General features: G+C 36.1%; 4 protein-coding genes across 5 annotated transcripts in view; 2 read left to right on the forward strand and 2 right to left on the reverse strand.

Annotated features, from left to right (window-relative positions):
* Positions 1–5,201: 5,201 nt before the first annotated feature.
* LOC111441117 (auxin-responsive protein IAA27-like) lies at positions 5,202–8,061 on the forward strand. The gene is made up of 5 exons (XM_023078046.1): positions 5,202–5,937; positions 6,292–6,521; positions 6,872–7,013; positions 7,141–7,202; positions 7,699–8,061. Exons 1-5 carry the CDS (start codon positions 5,489–5,491, stop codon positions 7,734–7,736), a joined length of 921 nt encoding a protein of 306 aa, XP_022933814.1. The 5' UTR covers positions 5,202–5,488; the 3' UTR covers positions 7,737–8,061.
* Positions 8,062–8,123: 62 nt separating this feature from the next.
* On the reverse strand, positions 8,124–13,744 carry LOC111441112. 2 transcript variants are annotated; one of them, XM_023078040.1, is made up of 5 exons: positions 13,581–13,744; positions 10,806–12,785; positions 10,214–10,342; positions 9,189–9,906; positions 8,124–9,020 (listed from the first exon to the last, which is right to left on the reverse strand). In XM_023078040.1, exons 2-5 carry the CDS (start codon positions 12,688–12,690, stop codon positions 8,396–8,398), a joined length of 3,357 nt encoding a protein of 1,118 aa, XP_022933808.1. In that variant the 5' UTR covers positions 12,691–12,785; positions 13,581–13,744; the 3' UTR covers positions 8,124–8,395. The 2 variants fall into 2 exon arrangements, with proteins under 2 accessions (XP_022933808.1, XP_022933809.1); XM_023078041.1 differs by having other exon boundaries at positions 10,806–12,915.
* Positions 13,745–18,069: 4,325 nt separating this feature from the next.
* On the forward strand, positions 18,070–19,554 carry LOC111440921 (protein SPEAR1-like). Its single transcript, XM_023077751.1, has 5 exons — positions 18,070–18,453; positions 18,541–18,633; positions 18,964–19,031; positions 19,141–19,228; positions 19,308–19,554. The coding sequence occupies exons 1-5, from the start codon at positions 18,223–18,225 to the stop codon at positions 19,419–19,421; spliced, it is 594 nt and encodes a 197-aa protein (XP_022933519.1). The 5' UTR covers positions 18,070–18,222; the 3' UTR covers positions 19,422–19,554.
* Positions 19,555–20,606: 1,052 nt separating this feature from the next.
* The window catches only part of LOC111436412 (probable lactoylglutathione lyase, chloroplastic), a 5,187-nt gene continuing 3,462 nt past the window's right edge, over positions 20,607–22,331 (reverse strand). The window contains exons 7-9 of the mRNA XM_023074184.1: positions 22,042–22,149; positions 21,767–21,907; positions 20,607–20,941 (exon numbers count right to left, since the gene is read on the reverse strand). Of these exons, the coding sequence (XP_022929952.1) occupies positions 20,900–20,941; positions 21,767–21,907; positions 22,042–22,149 (291 nt within the window). The 3' untranslated portion in view covers positions 20,607–20,899. The remainder of the gene's footprint in view (positions 20,942–21,766; positions 21,908–22,041; positions 22,150–22,331) is intronic.

Consider the following 22,331-nt stretch of genomic DNA (forward strand, 5'->3'; position numbering starts at 1 on the left):
AAAATCATCTTCTTTTTTTCTTTTTTATAAAAAAAAATAAACATTTTTCTTATTACCTCACTCTCGCGTCATCTTCACGTCAGCAAAATACAAATTTTAAAATTGTTTAAAAAAATAAAAAGAAAATAAAGAGTGTATTTTAAAATTGTTTTTGGGAAAAATAAGATAGAAGGTACTTGAGTGCTGCGGTGTTTCCCATTGCTTGAAGCAAGTTGAGCTGAGTGAGTCGAATAGTCAAAGGGTGGTTTGGTAAATTCATTGGATTCTAAATATATTATAAAAAGTTACAAAATTAGGGTCTCCAATCAATCATTACCAAAGGATAACTTTTTCAACAAAGGAGTCATGAGGGACTTGATTTAAAAGGATAAAAGAGGAATAAAATACTAAATCAATGTATAAATATTATTTTAAAAAATTAAGACATCAATACATTTTAAGAAAATATTCTAAAAATATCAAATATAACAAATTACATTCTTATCCACCCATATGAACCCATTTTGTTTTCACATTTAAATTTTACAAAGTTTCTGTCTCCTCGTTCAAAAATAAAATTACCCTTAGACTTGACCAACCCAATAATTCACATTCACATTGAGTCGAGTCGAGTCTTTTAAATGTCATTATCCCATGGAACTCATTTGACCCAAAGTTGACTTCATTGGTCCACTTTGTATGGACTTATTGTTAACCCTTATTACAATATTAATCGATTTAATCCAATATATGTATTGTTGACTATGAATAATATGTGGCTAACCCCAATTCATGCCACTTTAACAAATTCATTTAGCAATTGAAAATTTTAATACTAATTATTAAGTCCAAAAACCCATTGTTTTAAGCATGGAAATGAAGAAAATAAAGAATATTAATTAGGGTTAAAATGGAGGGTAATTGGTGGTGCTCATAATAATTAGCAAAGATCTCCAACTCAACATCTTCATCATTTTTTGACTTGATTTTTTTTTAATCTCATTTTCTTTCTAATTTATACATTAAATAAATTAAACATGTGATATTTGGAGCAAATATGTACCAAAAGATTTAATATGATATTCAAAGAGATATGGATGTTTATTTAAATAATGAAGGTATTTAAGAGTCTATTTATCAATCATTTTGTTTTTCTTTTTTGTCATTTTTTTTCTAGACAACTTACTTGGTTTATTAATTAATCATTTTTTTTTTAATTCTTAGGTCTTATAAATGGTGCTTCATATTGAAATGGAAGGCGCATCAATAAATATAAAATACTACTTCTTTAAATATAATTTAATTAATTAAGATAATCATTAAAAAGGAAAAGAAAAGAAAAAAAGGAATGGGCTGAAGTTGGGCCAGACATGGGCCAGAAGGCCCATTTAGCCATTAATCCATTACACGCCAAATATTATTTAGATAATAAATCAAATATTCCTCTCCCACCTAACAATCAGCCTCAGAAACCTGCCCATCCTACAACTCAACCAACCACAATGGATAATAATAAATAAATAAATATTAATATTTAAAAAAAAAATTTAAGAATGTAAGGAACACGTTACAAATCTCCAGTTTGTTGCATGGAAAAAGCTGCCACTGTGTCTGTGTGGTTGTTAAATAGAATAAGATGAGCAAGGAAGATGGCACATGCTGTGACAAAAACATGCAGGCTTGTGTGTGCTGAGCTGAGCCTCCCACTGTTCCTCGGTCTCAAACCTCTGTGTCTTGAGTTTTATCCAACACTTTTCTTACATCACATGCTACCTACTTAACTTTCACCATCGTTACTAAACTAAACCGTTCATGTTGAAATTCGACGACTTGTAGACAAGTGTTGACGTTAAAGATTATGTTATGAAAGATTTGATGAAATAATTGAGAGCATTGGATTAAAAGCTAAATACCTTTTGTGGGTCGAGGTCAAATTCTTGTCTCCATACTGATATACATAGGTTCTTATGACTTTGCTTTTGGTTTGGACAGAATGTCTCATAGTACTTATTACTTATAAATTCATGATGTTTCCTTTAATTAACCGGACTATTCTTCAACAATGATAACAACCATTATATCTATCATTTTAGGCACTTACGTTCATCAACAATTCTGTCTGTAGTCGAGAGGCTCTAAATTATGTTTTTTTTATACGACATGCACCAGCTCGTGAATTCTCTTTGTAATTTATTAGGAGTGATAATTACTAGGAGTGAAATGACGTGTTGTGAAACATGTTAGTGAAATATCTTTGAGAGACTAAATTATTGAAAGTAAAGAAAGAGTGTGTTGGTAGGTGGAGGTCAAAAGTTTTTGAAGGACTGGTAGTGGTAAAGGGGGATGGAGGGGTTGGAAAACCCTAATGATAATAATTGATGAACTCAAAGGGGTCCCATTAAGCACATTGCTGCAGCTGATTGATCCCATAATAATACTGTACCAAACCAGAGACGCACAGAGACAGCCACCACATTCTCTCCTTTTTTTTTCTCTTTTAGTTTGTCACCTTCAATCAATTTAACTCTCACCCTTTTCTAACTATTTCCTTCCACTTATCCTTTCGGGTCATACTCCATAATCCTTTCATCATTGTATGTACCTCCTATTATTGGCGTCTTCTGTATGAGCCTTTTCTTTCGAGTTGCCCTTCAAGATTTTTAAAACGCGTTTGCTAGAGAGAGGTTTTCACATTCTTATAAAGAAGAGCCTTTTCTTTCGAGTTGCCCTTCAAGATTTTTAAAACGCGTTTGCTAGAGAGAGGTTTTCACATTCTTATAAAGAAGAGCCTCTTCTTTCGAGTTGCCCTTCAAGATTTTTAAAACGCGTTTGCTAGAGAGAAGTTTTCACATTCTTATAAAAAAGAGCCTTTTCTTTCGAGTTGCCCTTCAAGATTTTTAAAACGCGTTTGCTAGAGAGAAGTTTTCACATTCTTATAAAGAAGAGCCTTTTCTTTCGAGTTGCCCTTCGAGATTTTTAAAACGCGTTTGCTAGAGAGAAGTTTTCACATTCTTATAAAGAAGGTTTCACTCTCTTCTCCAACCGATGTGGGATCTCACAATCCATCTCCTTCGATATCCAACACCTTGGCTGACACTCGTTTTCCTCTCCAATCGAGTGGCAAGGTGGGATCTCACATTATGAAAAATTATGATTATAAGAGAGAAAAATGAATAATTTTGAAATGATTATAGAAGTTGGAATATTAGGTTGTCATATCAAAACTATGATGGTTATTATAGATGGATGATTAAATTATGAAATTAAATAGGGTGATTAGTTAGAGCTAGGTCCCTTTCCTTTCCTTTCCCTTCCCTTATTTAATTGTTCTTAAAAATAATGAACTCCCAACTACCCTATGATATTAAAATGAACAAATATGGATATAATAAGGTGATAAGCATGTGATTATGTCTGATATATTCTGATGATCTCAAGCATATTTAGCGTGACATTGTTAATTAAATGAATTATTAATTAAGATATAGTAAGATTGGGGTGGGCATGATTTAAAATAAACAGTAAATAAAAGTTATAAAGAAGTGGAGATAAGTGCAATATTTTTGAAGATTCATGTTGTCTCCTACTACCTATATCTATTTACCTCTGAAATTGACATCCACACTTCATTGCACTGTTTTTTTTTACTGTTCAACAAATCACTTTCACCAAATACTATATCTTAAATCTTTTTTTTATATATATAAAACTAATATATGGTCTATTTTATTTAGGATTCCACAGTTATTTGAATGTCTGGATAAGATTTAATGGAGTGGATTGGGATAGTGATGAAGTCGAAGGGGGCTTTTTGCAAAAGGAAGGTCCCACCCAGATATATTAATGATTATAAAAAAAAATTATAGCAAAAAGCATGTCAATTAAATTAATTAATGTGAATAAAGAATTTAAGTTGGAAATAAAAAAAAAAGGAAATATATAGAGGGGGCACCAACAATTCAAGGCAAGGGGGGAAGAGCGAGCGGAAAGTGTGGTGGGTGTGGGTGCGGGTGTGGCCCCGTGAGGCTCCGTCTATGTATTTTCATGCCCATTTGAACACTGCTCCATGGCCTGACATTATCACTTCCTACTTATGCTGTCTTTCCGGGCCCATTTTATTTTATTTTTTTTTTCTGGTGGGGGAGGGAGGGATAACGGGGAGAGTGGTGGTTTAGGGAGTGCCGTCCACTTCAAAACATAACGCCGTTTTGTCTCCCACCAACCCATCCTTTCCCAATTACTTCCCCTTCCTCCGCCCTTTTTCCTCTCTCTCTCTCTCAATATCATATATTTATTACACCCAAAAATAAAAATAAAAACACACCCACAATAAATTATTAACGTTCAAGAGTAAAATAAAAACATTAACTTAACTTTTTTTGTTTTAAAATGGTGAGATTTAAAGTTGATACGGACCAAAATTGATAATATTTATTAGCAATCATATTACACTTGTTTTAAAGGGCAATTTATGACCAAAATTACGTAAAATAATAAAAAAAAAGATAAAATCATGGATAATTAAACAGTAACAAGAGTGGAAGGAATGAAGTCGGAACAGTTGGGTTTGGCGGTGAAAGGGAAAGAAGAAGGAAGAAAGCAACGGAAGGAATTCTGAAATCGCAAGCCAAAAACATCAGAGACTCATAAGAAGAAGAAGAAGAAGACACGTAGAGGTGTAGTGAGGTGAGTGAGTTCTGATTCATCCAACCAAAAACATTTATTTCCAGTTTGTAGCCCTAACCCTAATAACCCTAAACCCTAACCGTGGGGATTCAATTTCTTTTTTGGTCTGAGAAATTCAGAATCAGAAGGCGGGGGTGTAGCGTGTGTTCATGTCAGCTTTCTCAAAATTCCCTCACTTTCCACCATTTCTCTTTCTGTTTCTTAGGTTTTTTTTGTTTTTAAAAACAACATTTAGGGCAACGGACTTCAAAATCTGGCGAGTTCCTACAGACTGCCTCTGCCCCCGACCTTTCCCTTTCCGCATTCCCGTGTTACGCTGCTTTCACTTTTCACTCTACTGTTTTGATGCTGTCGCTCTGCGCAGGTTAGCCTTGTTTTTCTAAAAAATTGTATAGAAAGAAAGAAAGAAGGGCAATTACTTCATTAATTAGAGAAAGGTGGAGGGTTTAGGGTTTGTGTGACTTGTCGGGGTGGCTGCCCACAAAAAGGTAGATTGAATTATAAAATCAAAACAAATCCTGAAAAGAAGCAGCACACAAATTTTTATTTAATTTATTTAAACTAAATCAAGTTCCATCCCCCCCCACTCCTCTCTGCTTCTTTCTTTCTTTCTTTCTCTCTTTCTTTATTTAATAATTCCCTCCTTTCTTTTTCCTCTTCCTCACACTCACACTACCTTTCACACTTCAAACAACGACACAAACAAACGGTGTTCAACAATCTTCAACAACCTTCTCTTCCTAAACTCCATTTAATTTTCTCTTCTTCTTCTGGTTTTTCCCATGCTTTTTGTGTATTTATCTTGAGCTTTCAAGTGTTTCTGATGTCTATACCCTTAGAACATGATTACATAGGCTTAACAGACTCTGTTCCTTCCCTGGAAACCTCTGAAATGTCCTCCGACACACGCAACAATCCTGGGTTGAACCTTAAGGCCACTGAGCTCAGGCTCGGCCTGCCTGGGTCCGACTCACCGCTCAGGGATGATGGCCTCGACGACACTAATGGATACCCTCACAAGACCTCTGTTTCCGGTGCCAAGAGGGGTTTCTCTGTAGCCATTGATAGAGCTTCTTCCAAGTGGGTTCTGCCTGCCTCTGCCGGATCTGAACCTGATTCCACCAAAACTGGGGGCTTGTTTTCTCCCGGAGTAGTTACTGAGAATATGACTCAACCACCTGCTTCGCCTGTTTCTGGTGCTAAAGATGGTATTTCTACGTTGCCAAAGCCACTGCTCGAGGAAAAGCCGCAGCTTTCTCCCCCTGCAGCCAAGTATGCTTTCTTCCATTTCTTTTTCCCTCCTCACTAGACTCTGCTTTGGAACTCCCCCCTGTTCAACATTAGTTTCTTTCCCTGCATTCCCTTTAACGTTCTTTCTAGCTTCTTCTCCGATTTAAATGAGAATTTTGTGTTGGGATTCAATCATGTAGCTGTAGTCCTCACTTTCTCTATGACCCTTCATCCACCATGTTTAGATTAGGAATTAATTTGAACAGATTTCTGTGGCCGTTTCATTAGAATTTTAATGTTTTTACATGCAGATATCCTTTTAAATTCCCCCACCTGGAAAACAGTTTTATGTGTTCGATTTCAAGATACTAAATGTTCTTTATCATGTCTTTACAGGGCGCAAGTTGTAGGATGGCCACCCATTCGTTCTTTCCGGAAGAATTCAATGGCAACACAGCCCCCTAAAAATACAGATGATGCAGACGGTAAGATGGGATCGGGTTGCCTTTATGTGAAGGTAAGTATGGATGGCGCACCATACCTCAGGAAGGTTGATCTGAAAACCTATGGTAGCTATTTGGACCTCTCATCAGCCCTCGGGAAAATGTTCAGCAGCTTCACAATTGGTATGTTCTTTATGGCCACTCCTACACATCTTGCCTGATTTAGTAATCTTAATTACACCTTCCATAGTTTATTGGCAAGCACTTCCAGAATCGCGGATGTTTTAGATTTGGCTTGTATGAAACGTGTTCGTATTTGTTCTAAATTGTTGCTGAATCACCACCCTTTACATGTCTAATTCATTCCTCTAACTAAAACCAAAACCTACTAGAAGGTCAAGAACAGAACACCTGGTGCACGTGAACTAGTTTATGTTGCTCAGTTTCTCTCATGTGTAGATTTTGTAGCTAGTTTTTGTTTGTTCAATTATTAGTGACTTTCTCTTTGCTACTGCTCCATTCATTAAATCAAGGTCATTGTGGCTCCAATGGAATTCCAAATCGGGATGCATTAAACGAGAGTCGATTGATGGATCTGCTCCATGGCTCTGAATATGTACTCACCTATGAAGATAAGGATGGCGACTGGATGCTCGTTGGTGATGTTCCATGGGAGTAAGTTCATTAAAGTAGCTCTATTGCAGTGGCAGTTCTTAACTGACTTCTTAGTGTTTCAATCTCTAAATGACTGGCTGCTAAAACAAGTCTTCATCTTGTTCGTCTTTTTCTTGTTACATAACAGGATGTTCACTGAATCTTGCACGAGGATGAGGATCATGAAGAGCTCAGAGGCTATTGGGTTAGGTATGCTATGCTATAGACTTAAATAATTTCTTAATTTTGTGTTTCTTACAAATTGAAATCAGACAAGTTATAGTGGGATTTCATCTTCTTCATGATTATAAGCTTTGAGAATTTGGGCCTTTCTTCAGTGCTCTCTTAGTTACCATCATTATCTCTCCACTTCTAAAGCTTTTTCTTTTTCTTAGAATTAAGCATCTTTCATTATCATAAAATTTGATCCCCACCCCTAAAGAAAAAGATCTATCAAACAAAACATATTAGTTTAAATTCCATTATGATCGGATCTTTTAACAAAGTTTATCATAATCTGATGCTTTAGTCATTGCCATTACAAGGAGATGCTATTTCGTGATATGGATTGAGCAATATCTAATAAAAATGGGGAATCAGAATAAAAAGTTAACCCCTTCCAAAAAAAGAAAAGAAAAAAAAAAAAAACTTCTCCAGTGACCCCATTTGTAAAAGCTTGGCCTTTCTCTCTTTCTTTTTCTTACAGCTCCCAGGGCCATGGAGAAGCGCAGAAACCTTAACTAGCAAACTCATTTGCTATCGATCGGGCACGTTCGAGCCAATGATGCTCAATGATTGACGTAGTAACATGTGTGCTGGATGTAGATCGAGCGAGAGAATCTTTACTGAATATTGTTGTTCTTTGTGTATGAGTTATAAATATTGGAGAGTTGATGTATGAAGATAAGTTCTTTGTTAGCAAGGATGATTTTCAATAGGACGATTCAGAGTTTCTTAGTTTGCCCCTCCCCCTCTTCTTTGCCATTTTACTTCGTTTGCTTTACTACACTTTACTTCGTATTGTAAATGATTTGTTTGCTATGGCAATGGTATCCTCACCCTTCATAAATTGTGTTCCTCTTTCTGGATAGAGTATTCAAATCAGCTATCACCAAGATTTTAACAGTGTTCTTCACATAATACGAAATTGATGAATCTGATCATTCATATCAATTGGTCAAAATACAGAGAATAATATGAATGAAGCTTTTATCATCTCTCAGAACAAAATGCTACAAAGCAGCTTTAGTAAACTCAACTCTTCCCTACCAAAAAAAGAGAGGAAAATGAATATTCAAGTTTCTTTCCATAAAAATAGTTTTACCTTAGCTTCATATTCTTCTGTTCTGTTACAATGGCCCCATGTCTAGCTTCACTCTCCATGCTTGGTACCCTGTTTAGCTTCATTCATTCGAATCTGCAACTGTCTCGCCAATGGTGAAACGAACGAATCGTCGAACTTTTATGTTCTCACCAAGAGAAGCAACAGTTTGCTTTACCAAATCCTTCACCAAAATGCTATCATCCTTGATGAAAGGTTGTTCTAGAAGCACAAGTTCTCCGAGCCTCTTGGAAATCCGTCCATCGACGATTTTCTCCCTAATGTTCTCTGGTTTTTTCTGAAGGTCTTCCCTCTGCAATTCAATCTCTCTTTCTTTTTTGACAATGCTTTCTGGGATGTCCTCCATTGACACATATTGCACCTCTGGGCATGCCACGATCTGCATTGCAAGGTCGTCGACCAACTCTTTGAATCTTTCGTTTCTCCCCACGAAGTCGGTTTCACAGTTCACTTCAATTAGAACACCAATACGGGAGTCATGAATGTAGGATCCGATTCTTCCTTCAGCTGCCAGACGACTAGATTTCTTATCAGCGCTCGAGAGGCCTTTCTTTCTCAGGTACTCTTGTGCCTTCTCTAGATCCCCACCAGTTTCAGAGAGGGCTTTCTTACAGTCCATCATCCCTGCTCCGGTTTCTTCTCGGAGTTTTTTAACAAGGGCTGCGGGAACGGCAACAGCTGCAGTCCTGCAATACAGCATTGGCATTAGCATCACTTCAAATGGAATGTCTTACAGCACAGATGAAAAAAGTCCTTACTCCAAGAACTAAAAATGGAAACAAAACGATGATTACAAGAATGCAATGTGAAAGAAGAGCTCATAGAAAGCAATGAATTAAGAGAAGACCACTTACTTGGGAACAGTTTCTTTTGCTTCGTCTACACCGGGCTTCTCCTCTTCTACTGGTGTAGTTACAGCAGGTTTAGCTGCTGTCTGTGCAACCACCTCAGCAGCAAAATCTTGGCTTTTCTTTTCCAAGCCTTCTCCAAGATTGAATCTCACAAATCTCTTAACCTTAATGTTTTCTCCAATGGTTGCAATAGTTTGTTTCACCCAGTCCTTTAGCACCACCTTATCATTCTTGATGTATGGTTGTTCAAGCAATGCCAACTCCTCTAGTCTCTTCCCTATCCGCCCTTCGACAATTCTTGACCTCATCTGCTCGGGTTTAGACAAAAGATCTTCCTTCTGCATCTCAACCTCTCTCTCTTTGTTCACCATCTCTTCTGGCACATCTTCAGTCATCACATATTGTACTTGAGGACATGCGGCAACTTGCATGGCCAAATCATCAACCAACTCCTTGAAGATATCTCCTCTCGAGACAAAATCTGTTTCACAGTTCACTTCTATTAAAACACCAATCCTACCATCATGAATGTAGGAACCTATTCTTCCTTCAGCTGTGGCTCTACTAGCTTTCTTTTCTGCACTTGCTAAACCTTTCTTTCGCAGGAACTCTTGAGCTTTAGCAATGTCGCCTCCACTCTCCGCCAAAGCTTTTTTGCAATCCATCATTCCTGCTCCTGTTTCATCACGAAGCTGCTTTACCAAAGCTGGCGATATCACAGCTGCAACACATCAGACATTCCAAGAATTAAATAAAGCTATTTGCAGGTGAGCAACATCAATATCAAGTAAAACCAACATGGTAAATCATGTGAAAATATTCGATTGCGCTACCAGTTACCCAAGTAATCAGTGGTTATCTCACATATCATAACTCATACCAAAATTGACCAAATAGATTTTTTTTTTTTTTTTTTTTTTTTTTCTGTGCGCGCGCACGTGCGCGTGTGTGTTCCATATGATGATACGTCCAAGTGATAACTGAATGTAAAAGAAAGAAAAAGAAAATCCAAATGATACAAAAACAACCTTTTGATGCAACTTCAGGAGAGGCTTCTATCTTTTCTTCTGTAACTGGTGTAGAGGAGAGAACTTCAGGGTTTTCAGCAGGTGCCTGGATATCAACTGGATTCTCAGCAACTTCTTCACTAGATTGACCTACAGAAGATTGGATTTGATCCTCAGTTGAATATCCAGAAACATTATAATTTCATCCAGTTACAAGTCCACGTCTTAAAAGAGTGAACGCTTCATTAGTGAATAAGCGTTCAAACTTTTGATGTTGAACTAACACAACTTGAGGGAAATTAATCATGACCTATAGTTCAGATTGCTTACTGAATAACATACATCAATAATTACTTGTTAGTGATAACTCAAAATTCTATGAACTATTCATTTTAATTGCAAATAGATTATTACTTCCAAAGATGCCTCACCCTGTCAAATTCTAGCAATAGGCCAAGAAAAAATTGCCCAAACAAGTTATAGTTATACTGGCTTCTCAGTTTTCAGTTCAAGTTGTTTGAATGAAGCTAAATCAAAAAGTAGATATCCACCATCATGATTGAGTAGTTAAAAAGTAGCGTATTGAAAGTTTCAATATAATTCTGAAATTTACCTAAGCTCGTGATGCTACCATTTGAATCAGATTCTGGTTTATCCCCTTCTTTTTCAGATGAAGCAGCAGAAACAATTTCATTTTCCAATTTTTCTTGGCTTTCCTCACTTTCTTTCTCCGTAACAACACTATCTTCACTAACTGGACTTTCTGAAGAGACTAAATTGTTGGTTTCATCATCAGGGGCGATTACTTTCTCATCAGTCTCCGGTCCATTGATCGGTTGAGCAGCCTCAACCACCTGGACTTCTTCTGGTTGCTCGTCTTCTGAAGCCTTTACTTCAGAACTTCCCCCTGCTTCTTTCTCAGTCGTATCAGTTACACTATCCACAATATTTTCCGAACGAGATATTGTGCTTTCTCCTTCATCTTGAGTGATCAAAGCATCAGATGATGGGTCATCTAACACTTCAGGCTTATCAGCCGCTTGCTCTATCGCTAATTGGTTGTCATCAGAAGCCTTTGTTTCAGGACTTTGCTCAGCTTCTTTATCCTCCGCATCAACTACATCATCCACAATGTGTTCTGAAGTAGATAATATGCTTTCCGAGTCATCTTGAGTCACAGCAGATGAATCAGCTGAACTTGCAGGCTCATCAACTTCAACTGCTTCGTCAACTAAAGAAGGCAGACTTTCCTCCTCCTTATCATCACTTATTGCCTCATCTATCACTTCGGTGGAATCATCAGCTACGGTCTGATCTGCATCGACTATTCCTTCTACTATTTCTGTAACCTTCTGAACCACAGATTTTGTAGCCACTTCCTTTACGTTTTCCCTCTCATCTAAAAATGTAGCAATATCTTTGTTCTTACGAAACGCTAACAAGAAGGGGTTTGTTGCAGCAAAAACTTTCCCTTGACTGACCTGAGAGTCCGATGTTTGATTGTCTTCTTCTTTTTTCATGGTCAAAGTTACCTGTCCTCTTGCAATCCGCAACACCCTAACATCAACCTCTTGGCCAATTTCTAATGTAGAGCCTCCCATAAGATTCCCAAATCCTTCAAAGGCTTCCTCAGAATTGGGGAGGAATCCTTCCTCTCCCTCGGGAAGAGATATGAAGGCACCGGACCTAGTAATATTTTTCACTGTCCCCTGCAAATCTTGCCCCTTCACAAACTTTGAGCTCTTCTGCACCCCATCCCTCTTAGGTCCTCTAGCTTTTGGAGAGGTCTTTCTGCCAGGCGCAGGTTTATCATTGGTAGCAGAAGATTCCTTCCTTTCATCACTTTCACGCATTGATAGAGAAATTCGTCCAGTTTCAGCGTTTGCTTCAATCAATCTTACTTTCACCTCTTGTCCGACAGAAACAACGCTTGCAACATCTTTAACAAAGCTATCACTCAACCTTGATACATGTACTAAGCCATCAGTGAATGCGCCAAAATCAACAAAGGCACCAAATGGTTGAATTGATCTCACTTTCCCAGTAAAAGTTGCACCAGGAATGAGTTCCTCATTATTTACAGCTGGCATCTCGCTCTTCCTCACAGGTCTTGAACGTTTTGACTGAGTAGGAGCAGCAGTACCAGCATCTGATTTAACAGGGTCCTTTTCATTTGTTGCAATTGCGGAAGAAAGTTCTGAGCTACGATTTAATTCTTCACCAGCAACCGGTGAGTCTGATTCTTCCACTGACACATCGGTTCCTGTGGCAGAAAGGATTGGGATTCTACGGCCATGATTACAAAAAAAGTTTTTACTGCAATTTGGAAACAGCCTAACTGAACTTGATAGGGGCAAAAGAAATCCTTGGCTATGAAGTGTATGTTTAGTGGGTTTTCTAGAAAAGCTGAATCTTGTTGAACTATTGCTCTTCCTAGTATAGGAGGCTATAGGAACAAGTGAAACATTGCTGATAGAAGATGGACTTATCACCGACATTGTATTTAGTCAAGAAAGTTATTGCAGCAGAAAAGGTTCTGACTGTAGGGAGAAGAGCCCCTTTTTCTTGTTAGTTCTTCATCTCTTGCTTCCCCCTGCAATAGACATTAACAGCATCCCAATTTATCCAGGACAGTTCTCCATAATAGCATATCATGAGATAGAGCATAGATTTTCATTATCATATATACTAATGAAGAAACCATCGACACTTGGTTGATCCACCTTGCAGCAACAAATTCAGAACAATTCAACTATGAGGTTAACCACATAAAACTTCAAAAGGGGATATTAACATTTATAAGTACTCAACATATAAGCTAAGCCATACTCATTCAATTAGCCTAAATAAAAAATTCATTTAATAACAGAATGCTTTGCCAGCTTAACTCAACATTAAAAATGATAGAACCTAGTAAGAAGAAAGTCCCAGAAATTTTTCTCTAAAATCAGCTGTGTGAATTGGCTAGTTAAAGCTCTCCAAACTTCATCCAACATAATTAAGTTCACTCAGACATTTCAGATATCCAGTCCAAGAATGCGGAACTTGAACAAGTTCAGTTCAAACCTCAATTAGACATCTAAATTCCTAATATTTAGGAGCCGATAAATTATATGGGCATTCAAGAATCAAGCAAGTCGACACTACCCAATATAAACTTCCACAAGCAATGGAACACAGTTTCCCAAAACTAACTGCGGGTCTCCGACCAACAAACCAGAAACATCAACACGAATATGCATTCAAATTCAAGTAAGAATCTCAATCACGGAGAAGTAACAAAGCTAGAAGCTGAAAGTTAACAGAATTAAATTGAGAAGCCATTGAAACAGAAGCAACAGGGAGAAAAGAGCAGCGACCCATTGGAGTACAGGGCAGAATTGTGTACCTCGGAACCCCTAGAATAGAAAACCCAACACAGCAAAGAAATTGTCCGTTTGGAATGTTGGATAGAAGGAGAAAAATAAAACAAAAAATTGGGAGACAGTCAGTGATAAGAAGCTATTCCATGATGGTAAGGAAGGAGAGGAGAGGGAAATGAAAGGTGGGTCTTTAAATCCTTATCTCAAGACATTGTCGATTGTTTTCTCTCTTGCTCATGGTGACCTTCATTTTCTCGGGCTTGGTTGGATCGAGTCGAACGGCCCATTCACGGCGGCCTGGATTGCAAGATCGGGCCTTTGTAAAAGGAAATAGAACCCAGGATTGAAGCCCAATCCAATTCTCGATTTGCCTTCATTTGGGTATTCGGCCCAAAGCCCAAGTTCCTTTCATTTTTTTTTTTTTGGAGGATTCAAATCTCTCGTGCCATAATTAATTAAACTAATGTCATTATAATACATAAAGTGAGTGAAATGAGAGAGTTAGGGCTATGAAATTATTAGTGATAAATATATAGTATAAAGTTTTAAACCAAATATCTTTGATATTATTTTCATCCAATTTAGTATTATTCTTGAAGTGGAGTATCAACACTTGAAATTGAGTTTGATTTGAATTATATTATTTTTGTAAATTTTAAAACTATTTATTATATTTGAAAAATACATTTTTTTTTTATCTAAATATTTCAACATGTGCCATCCCTTATATCATTTTAAGCTTTTGAATTCAATTGATAATTTAATATAATATTACATCAAAAGATCTTCCAAAGTTCAAATTGTTCTTATACTAAAAACATATTTCATTTACTAAAAACATTTATGAACAAGTGGGAAGGAAAAAGTGGGAAGGAAAAAAGTGATGAATAAAATATATTTCATTTACTAAAAACATTTATGAACAAATAATGAGAGTATATTGTTGGAATGGAGAGATTATGAATTAAATCAATGTAAGATATCCACACGGGACATTAATGAACGCATGTAAATATGATAAACAATGAGTTGTGACAAATAATCATAATTAATCATAACACTTAATTATTTGAAATAATAATAATAATAATAATGATAATAGGAGTACATAGAATAGAAAAACAAAAGATGGGTGGATTAAATATTTTATTGGAGACCCCATGCAGAGAGAATTATATACAAAAATGCGTGTTGCAATATTTTAAATTAGGCGATGAACAATTAATTAGCCAATCTCTAAAGGTCATTGGAATCGAATCCTGCATGTTGAAGCCAGCCCTCTCTTTCTCTCTCTCTCTCTCTTCATTATAAACATAATCAACGGCATATCTAATCAAGTTTATAAATAAATAAATGGTGAATCAAGCCCTAATCATGTATGATTAGAGAGGCCTTTAATTAATGTTAATCTTCTTAAAATAATTATAGGTTAAAGCAAAGATTCCATCCACTTAGTTTAAACAGTTTTGTGTGTTCTTATTAGTGGTTGAAGATTTAAATCTCTTTAATTCTTTTTAATTTTTGTAATATTTTTAAAGGGAAAAGAAAAAGGGATGTTGGTTTGTTTTGAGTTGCGAGTTGTGGGAAATGGGAGACAAAGGAGATCCGTTACATTAATATGTCCAAGTGTTGAAGGGAAATTAAAGAATTGGCAAATGGTTTAATTTTAATGTATTTTTAGATGGATCTAAACCCACCCCCTCTGTTTCTCTGTTGTTTCCAAGGTTTAATTAGGGTGGTCCCAAACCTGATTTGATTTTAAATAATATTTTGTTCTCCTCCTCAATCGTCGTGGGATCTCACAATTCACCTCCCTTCGGGGCCAACGTCCTTGTTGGCACACTGCCTCGTGCCCTTCGAGGCTCGATCTCCTCGCTGGCACATCGCCCGACGTTTGGCTCTGGTGCCGTTTGTAACGGTCCAAATCCACCCCTAGTAGATATTATTTTTTTTGGACTTCCCTTCAAGGTTTTTAAAACGTGTATGTTAGGGAGAGGTTTCCACACACTTATAAAAAATGTTTCGTTCTCCTCTCCAACCGGTATGGAATTTCACAAAAACTAACCACAAAGTAAATCAAAATCAAGAGACTATGGACATTTACATCAACTCAATATGATGTAAAGTCCGATCAAGGATAGAGAAGACGAGCGTACCCAATCGACTTGAATCGGAAATAGGATAAAAGAAGAAGTATTGGGAGGGGATATGTATAGATTGATATGATATGAAGAGGTTGTTGTAAATGTGTGCATGTGGCTCCAAATCTATAGCGATATCCCTCCACTTTCTTCTGTCTTTCCCTTTGTCTTCCCCTTATTAGAAATTTTATTTTGTCCCTATATCATCATCAAATCGTATCCACATGATCCCCTTTTCTCCTCTCTTACTTTTATCAACATTTTTTTATTATTCAAATCATTCCCCCACACCCTAATTAAATGCATTTTCACTTCAATTATATTCTTCTTGCTTTTACATCAGACACGTGGCATCCTATATCATCCTTTTCTTCTACCTTGTTTGACTATTTCTGATGTAACCACTCATCAAAATTTCCAATTAAGTAAATATATATTTATTAATGGATGGGCTAAGTATTTGTTTAGATGAAAATGGAAAATTAATTATTTTACTCAAATAAACAATATATATATAAATTAAGAAATAAAATAGTTTAGAGGGATTAGGTAAGGGATTCAACTTTTTTGTTGATGAAGCTTACAATCACATGCTCGCCTTTTGAAACCCAAAAATCCTTTCACTTTCCAACACACACAACCACCTCAATCTCTTGGATTTGCTTCCCTATAATATTTAACCCTTTATTTATATATATAAAGTTTAATCTCCGATGAAAATTTATTAATTTCAATCTGTCTGAGTGTCTCGAGTTTCTAAATAAAGAACTTCAAGGTTAAGTAGTAGACGAAAAATAAAGAACGCAGCCAACACAAAGAACAAGAAACACTCTAGAACCGTGACATGCAACAACAATATCTCTATTACAATTTTATAGTTGAATTAGTTAATGTGAAATTCCACATCGATGGGAGAGAGAAACAAAACATTTGTTGCAAGGGTGTGGAAACATCTCCCTAATAGACGCGTTTTAAAAACGTTGAGAGAAAGTTCGAGAATGTTAGATGATGAAAGTCCCACGTCGGCTAATTTAGGGAATGATCATGGGTTTACAAGTGAAGAATACAATCTCGATGGGTGCGAGGCTTTTTGGGGAAGCTCAAAGCAAAGTCATGAGAGGTTATGTTCAAAGTGGACAATATCATACCATTATGGAAAGTCATGTTCGTGTAACCGAGAAAACTAAAAGCAATGAAATAATTTTGGTTATAGATGTAATGATATAAAATTGAATTTGTGCATAATGAGGCCATCATTTGTTTTAATACTAAATCCTTCTCATTCTGTCCAAATTTGATATTTTATAATAAAGTTCTGATCATATATTATATAATCGATTATGAAGAAAGACAATCCCTCGGGGGCTGCAAAATCAAATTTGTAAGATCTTTGTCATCTAATTCACCATTAATGATTAACAACACCCCTTACAGCTGGATCGTCTTTTGCTGCATTTTGAGCTTTTAAATTCTTCGCCAAAATACAATATCATAATAAAACCTGAATCTTAGGACCCACATTTTTATTCATTACTACACACTTATTGTAAACTTTTTCATAATCGTTTTTGCTCCCTTTTCACCTTATTATTAAATGCTTTTATGAAATATTTATTTATTAACAAATTGTTTTACAACTGGTATAAAATAAAGTAGTGGAGATTGAGCATGTCTCTATAAATGTTTTATAATACCAATAATTATGAATTAAATTGAATCCTAGATCTGTTTCATTAATTTCATTTTACAAGTCCATCATTTATTTTAAAAAAATTATTAATACACAATATATTTGAACAAATACGTCTAAATAAGACATAGGGTCAATCATGATGAATATAAATTTTATTTTATAATCATGTGATTAATGACCTAACCACCACGAGTACAAAAAAAATAATACACATGAGAATATAGTATAGTATAATTAAAAATGAACATGAGATAAGAATGTTCGAACTCTTTCGCTAAAAAAATATTTTGATGTTAATTTAAGGTGAAATTTTCTTTTTGAAAAGTGTATGATTAGAGAATATGAATAATTATTAAGGTGAAAGTATATGGTTGGGTAGGATGACGTGGCAGATGTATAATAATAATAATAATTGAGAGCAAGAAACATGACCATACATTATATTTAAAAAAAAAAGGGGAATAGAAGGAGGTGTCATTTGATAAAGAGATGTGGAAAGAATAAAAAATGAGGAAAATCTAAGACAATCGCTTTCAAGTTGTAGTCAAGAAAAATGCGTATTGAAATGAGAAATAAAATATTAAAAAAGAGATTAATTTATGAAGCTTCCCAGGCTTGGTATAATATTATTATAAGTTTAAACCACATTATTAATGCACTCAAAATCTTAACGCAATCTCATCCAGCTATGCATCATTGCCTTCTTTTTTTTTTTTTCTCCTTCAACAACTGCTTTAAAGGCTTCAAGTTTTCAGATCCCTTAGCTTAGCTTAGCTAATCCTTTTAGTTCTTTTGGGGAAAAACCCTTTTGTTTTGGTTCGAGTTCGTGTCGTAATGGGGAGTGGTTATTTTGGGGAACCGGGTTTCGGGAATGAAAGAGGGAGTGGATTGTTGTCGTCTTCTTCGTCGTCGCCGTCGTCGTCTTCGTCGAGAAGAGGGAGGAAGGGAGGTTCTGATAAGCAGCCAAGGCAACCTCAAAGAGGGCTTGGAGTTGCTCAGCTTGAGAAGATCAGATTGCATGGTGAAATTGCTGCTTTTCATCCCACTTCTTACACCTTCAATAATGTAACTCTTTTCTCTCTTTTTCTTTCGTTTTCTTTTATTTCGACTCAGCTATGTTTAAATTGACTGAATAATTATCGATTTAATCAGGATCAAGAAGTATCGAGAGTGCAGACAGGATATTCGTCGGTACCCTCGTCTACTTCTTCCTCACCCTCTTATGGCTTCCCGTCCAACGTTATGGTACGTAGTTTCGTTTGATGATTTTATAAGTTATTATTAATTGGGGTATGTTTAGATTATGAAGAGTGATTTTAATTATGTATTAATTTCTTGTGTGGTGCTGTTAGGGCAAACCCTAGAATTTGAAACAAATTTAGGATCAATTTTCTTAAACTCTAATCAATATCTAATAAAAATGGGCTCTTCAAACTCTTTTGATCATAACAATTTATTAATTTATTACTAAGAATTAAGGTTGTTAATCCACACAATTACTTGAAAAAGTAGCTGTTGATGATGGTAATTAAGTAGCTTTAAGTGATTAAGGATTGTATGTGATGGGCAATGCAGATGGGGTTTGGAGAATATGAAAGAAGAAACCTTAGAGATGGTGATTCTCAGTACAGCACAGCAGCAAGGTACTATATTCACTTAATTACATTGTTAATCAAGATATAGTTTTTACTTTACTTAATTAAATAACATTTATAGGAAAATTAAGCTGTTTATTGCTTGAATGGGGAACAGATGGGATCCAAGCAATGGTGGGATCTTAGAGGCTCAGCATTTTGCACAACCAAACATGCCATGTTATCTTCAAAATCCACAAGCAGAGGTAACTATGCTGTGTTCTGAATGTTTTTATTTTGGAACGTTTTGGTCTCGTTTGATAACCATTTGGTTGTTTTGTGCAGTGGACACAGACCCGAAGGAGCAAACGACAGGAGAGGAGTGGACGAATGAGTCAGAATTCGGAAGCATGTGAGAGCCAAGAACTGGACTTGGAGCTTAGACTCTCAATAATCTAGAACATGAACATATATTTGAAGTCTGTGTGTGAAGGGCTATGGATTTGGATTTCATCTTTTTCATACACATAATTTTCAATGGAAATGGAACATTACCTCTCAATTGATGTAAGTCAAGAGACCAACGTTTGTTCACTTTCTTCTCATCCATCGTTCAAACCCTCTCTCTCTCTCTCAAGATCTTGACGAAAGAGTTTGTGAAAATGTATTACTCTTTAGCATAGGCAATCGCTTAGATGAGTATAAGCGAACTCGAGTCGAGACCCATTGTTAATTAAGAACGATGATGCATGCGATGAACTTGCGAATTGTTAGATGATATGATATTGTAAAACGTTAAAGGAGATGAACTTGCGAATTGTTAGATGATATGATATTGTAAAACGTTAAAGGTTAAAGGAGATTGAGAGCATGTTCAAAAAGTGATTTTGAAATTGTTACTTGATACCAAGAAGCGTGGGTGGATCCCAATTTCTCAAAATTTTAATTTTTTATTCACTAAGAGGTCGTCACCGTATGGTATGAGATATTAGTCAGAGAGGGCTAGAGCCTCTGCATAGTAGACACGTTTTAAAATCGTAAAGCTGACGGTGATACGTAACGGGTCAAAGCCAATAATATATATTAGCGGTAGACTTGGACGATTAAAAATGGTATCAGAGCTAGACACCGCCAACGAAGACGCTGAACCTTCAAGGGGGTGGATCGTGAGATCCCACATTGGTTGAAGAGGGAGAACGGAACATTGCTTATAAAGTCGTGGAATCTCTATGACTATGACGTGACATGCATCAATCTCTCAAGTTTGACTATTAAGTTTTTGGTCTTTGTGCTCCTTTTAAATTTAGCTAAGAGACTTTTGAAAATATTGAATTGAAGAATTTTTAATTCCAATTCACTGTAGTTTTCACATAATTTGGTATCAAAAAGTAGAACCTCTAGATAAGTCATATCTTTCTTGTAATTTTCTTTATTCTTGCTATTATCGTGAATTTATTGCTTTCTAAATTGTCTTGGTAAAAAAAAAAAAAACTTGCAAAATTTCATCTAACATAACTCGATTCTTAGACAAAATTTAGCTTTTTAACATAGCTCGATTCTCACTTTGAATCGATCAAAGTCCATAGCCGCAGAGCCAACCGACACATCTCTGGGGCATGGAACTTGAATTCTAAACCATACAACTAAACTTAAGTTGGTGTCAAAAATTTTATGCCACAGCTCTGCTGTTAAAATCAATAAATAAACATTACAGAGAACTGCAAGTTTATTCATTTTAACTCATGCAGGTAAGCCTTTCAAACCCTAAAATACACTTGATCATCATTATGCAAGCCTAATAGCAAACTATAAAGACATCATGGCATATACAGACACAATTTCTATATTCAATCAGCGCGCAGCTAGACGCAAGCATAAAGAATTATTTTCAAGCTGGGTTTGGGTCTCAACTGGCAGGCATTAATTCCATCATTCTCTCACTCCAACTCCTTGAGAAAATCAATGTTGTCTACAAAAACCTGCAGATGATGAGAGAACAAATGAGAAGTCGACTAATCAGTAACAAAGAGTGAAAAACAGCACAGCCAGATTGATATGGCAACTGAATCGACTATTCATTTTCTCTATTATTTTGTTATAATAAAACCAAATTACTGTTATGATAGTTATAACTCATTTGAGCAGCCACTTCTATAAATATGTGTCGACTCTTGATCACTTTCCTATAAGAGAGAATTATACTTAAGATCATTGTTCTTCTTCCGTTTCCTCACTTAGTTATATTTTGAGCGACCAAGATCAATATGCAGGGTATGTTCTACCCTTACAAGAAAATCAAAATTTAGATGGAAGAAGCATTTATTCCCCTCGAGATCTCTGCTTTTTAAAACACAAGATACGCGGCAATTTGAGTGCGTTGTGTAAAACAATTTTCTGCTACTTATAAAGAAACTCAGTGATTAAAGGTTTGAATGACTATTTTCTCAGCAAAGGCATGCAAGACTTGATTGGTTTGAATCACAAACAAGACACAAGGTCACATACTCGGAAGGTTTTCATGAGACTTTCTCGTAGCTGAGTTTAAATAAGAACTGAACATGCATAACTAGATTGATTTGAATCGTTATAGTTATAAAGCTCATGTGTACAGTATCTGGTGCATAACTAGATTGAGTTGGAGCATCTTTTACCGTGTTCGCTCACACGCACAGTGAAAGTCAATGGAACCATAACGAGGAATCTGGGTCAATACTAAATCAGCTCTATAGATGCTGAGCGAAAGGTTAATCAAGAGATTTCATGCATATTTTGAAGCCTACAAGGATTGAATACGAAAGTCGTACCGTTTTCCAACCATCAGGATCCAAGCATGCAGTAATTTTGGTGTTGATACCAGGTAATGGTCCAGGTTCTCGGGTGACCTTCCCTCCATAAAGTTTTACTGCTTCTGCAGTTTTATAGACATCGTCTGTGCCTATTGCAATCTGTCAAAAGGAAAGAAATAATTATACCCAAACATTGTTCCACTAGATTACAAATACAGCTAGACATCCATCAGGTTTTTCTTTCTACTATCCCAATAGCAAAAACAAAAGGAACACAAGTGTAAATGTTAAACCTGGGCATAACCATTCCCTTTTTCGTAGTCAGTAACTCCATAGTTGTAAGTCAACTCCAGTACAGGATTTTTATCTTCAGGGCCATATCCCATCATTGCTATCGTGTACTGAAAGTTGCACGTAAAATCAAAAGAAGTTACTTAATATAAAAGTATCACATGGAATACATATAGTGTGTGAGCTTATTATCCTAGGTCGGAACAAGTTGATGGGATCCATTTTTTGAGTCCCCATGTCCCTCCCATGTGGAAACATGCTCGCAAAAAAAAAAAAAAAAAAAAAAAAAAAA

Source organism: Cucurbita moschata, unplaced genomic scaffold (genome assembly GCF_002738365.1).
Source record: "Cucurbita moschata cultivar Rifu unplaced genomic scaffold, Cmos_1.0 Cmo_Scf00003, whole genome shotgun sequence".
In the NCBI taxonomy this organism is placed as follows: Eukaryota; Viridiplantae; Streptophyta; class Magnoliopsida; order Cucurbitales; family Cucurbitaceae; genus Cucurbita; species Cucurbita moschata.

What these genes read in the sequence shown, in the direction of transcription:
- LOC111440921 (XM_023077751.1), top strand. Translation starts at nt 18,223, where the DNA reads ATGGGGAGTGGTTATTTTGGGGAACCGGGTTTCGGGAATGAAAGAGGG. An exon ending in CTTCTTACACCTTCAATAAT is followed by an intron (nt 18,454 to 18,540) that starts GTAACTCTTTTC and finishes CGATTTAATCAG; the next exon opens with GATCAAGAAGTATCGAGAGT. An exon ending in TTCAAAATCCACAAGCAGAG is followed by an intron (nt 19,229 to 19,307) that starts GTAACTATGCTG and finishes TGTTTTGTGCAG; the next exon opens with TGGACACAGACCCGAAGGAG.
- LOC111441117 (XM_023078046.1), top strand. Translation starts at nt 5,489, where the DNA reads ATGTCTATACCCTTAGAACATGATTACATAGGCTTAACAGACTCTGTT. An exon ending in CTTTCTCCCCCTGCAGCCAA is followed by an intron (nt 5,938 to 6,291) that starts GTATGCTTTCTT and finishes ATGTCTTTACAG; the next exon opens with GGCGCAAGTTGTAGGATGGC. An exon ending in GTTGGTGATGTTCCATGGGA is followed by an intron (nt 7,014 to 7,140) that starts GTAAGTTCATTA and finishes GTTACATAACAG; the next exon opens with GATGTTCACTGAATCTTGCA.
- LOC111441112 (XM_023078040.1), bottom strand. Translation starts at nt 12,690, where the DNA reads ATGTCGGTGATAAGTCCATCTTCTATCAGCAATGTTTCACTTGTTCCT. An exon ending in TGGTAGCATCACGAGCTTAG is followed by an intron (nt 10,343 to 10,805) that starts GTAAATTTCAGA and finishes AATCTTCTGTAG; the next exon opens with GTCAATCTAGTGAAGAAGTT. An exon ending in GCAAAAGAAACTGTTCCCAA is followed by an intron (nt 9,021 to 9,188) that starts GTAAGTGGTCTT and finishes GCTGTATTGCAG; the next exon opens with GACTGCAGCTGTTGCCGTTC.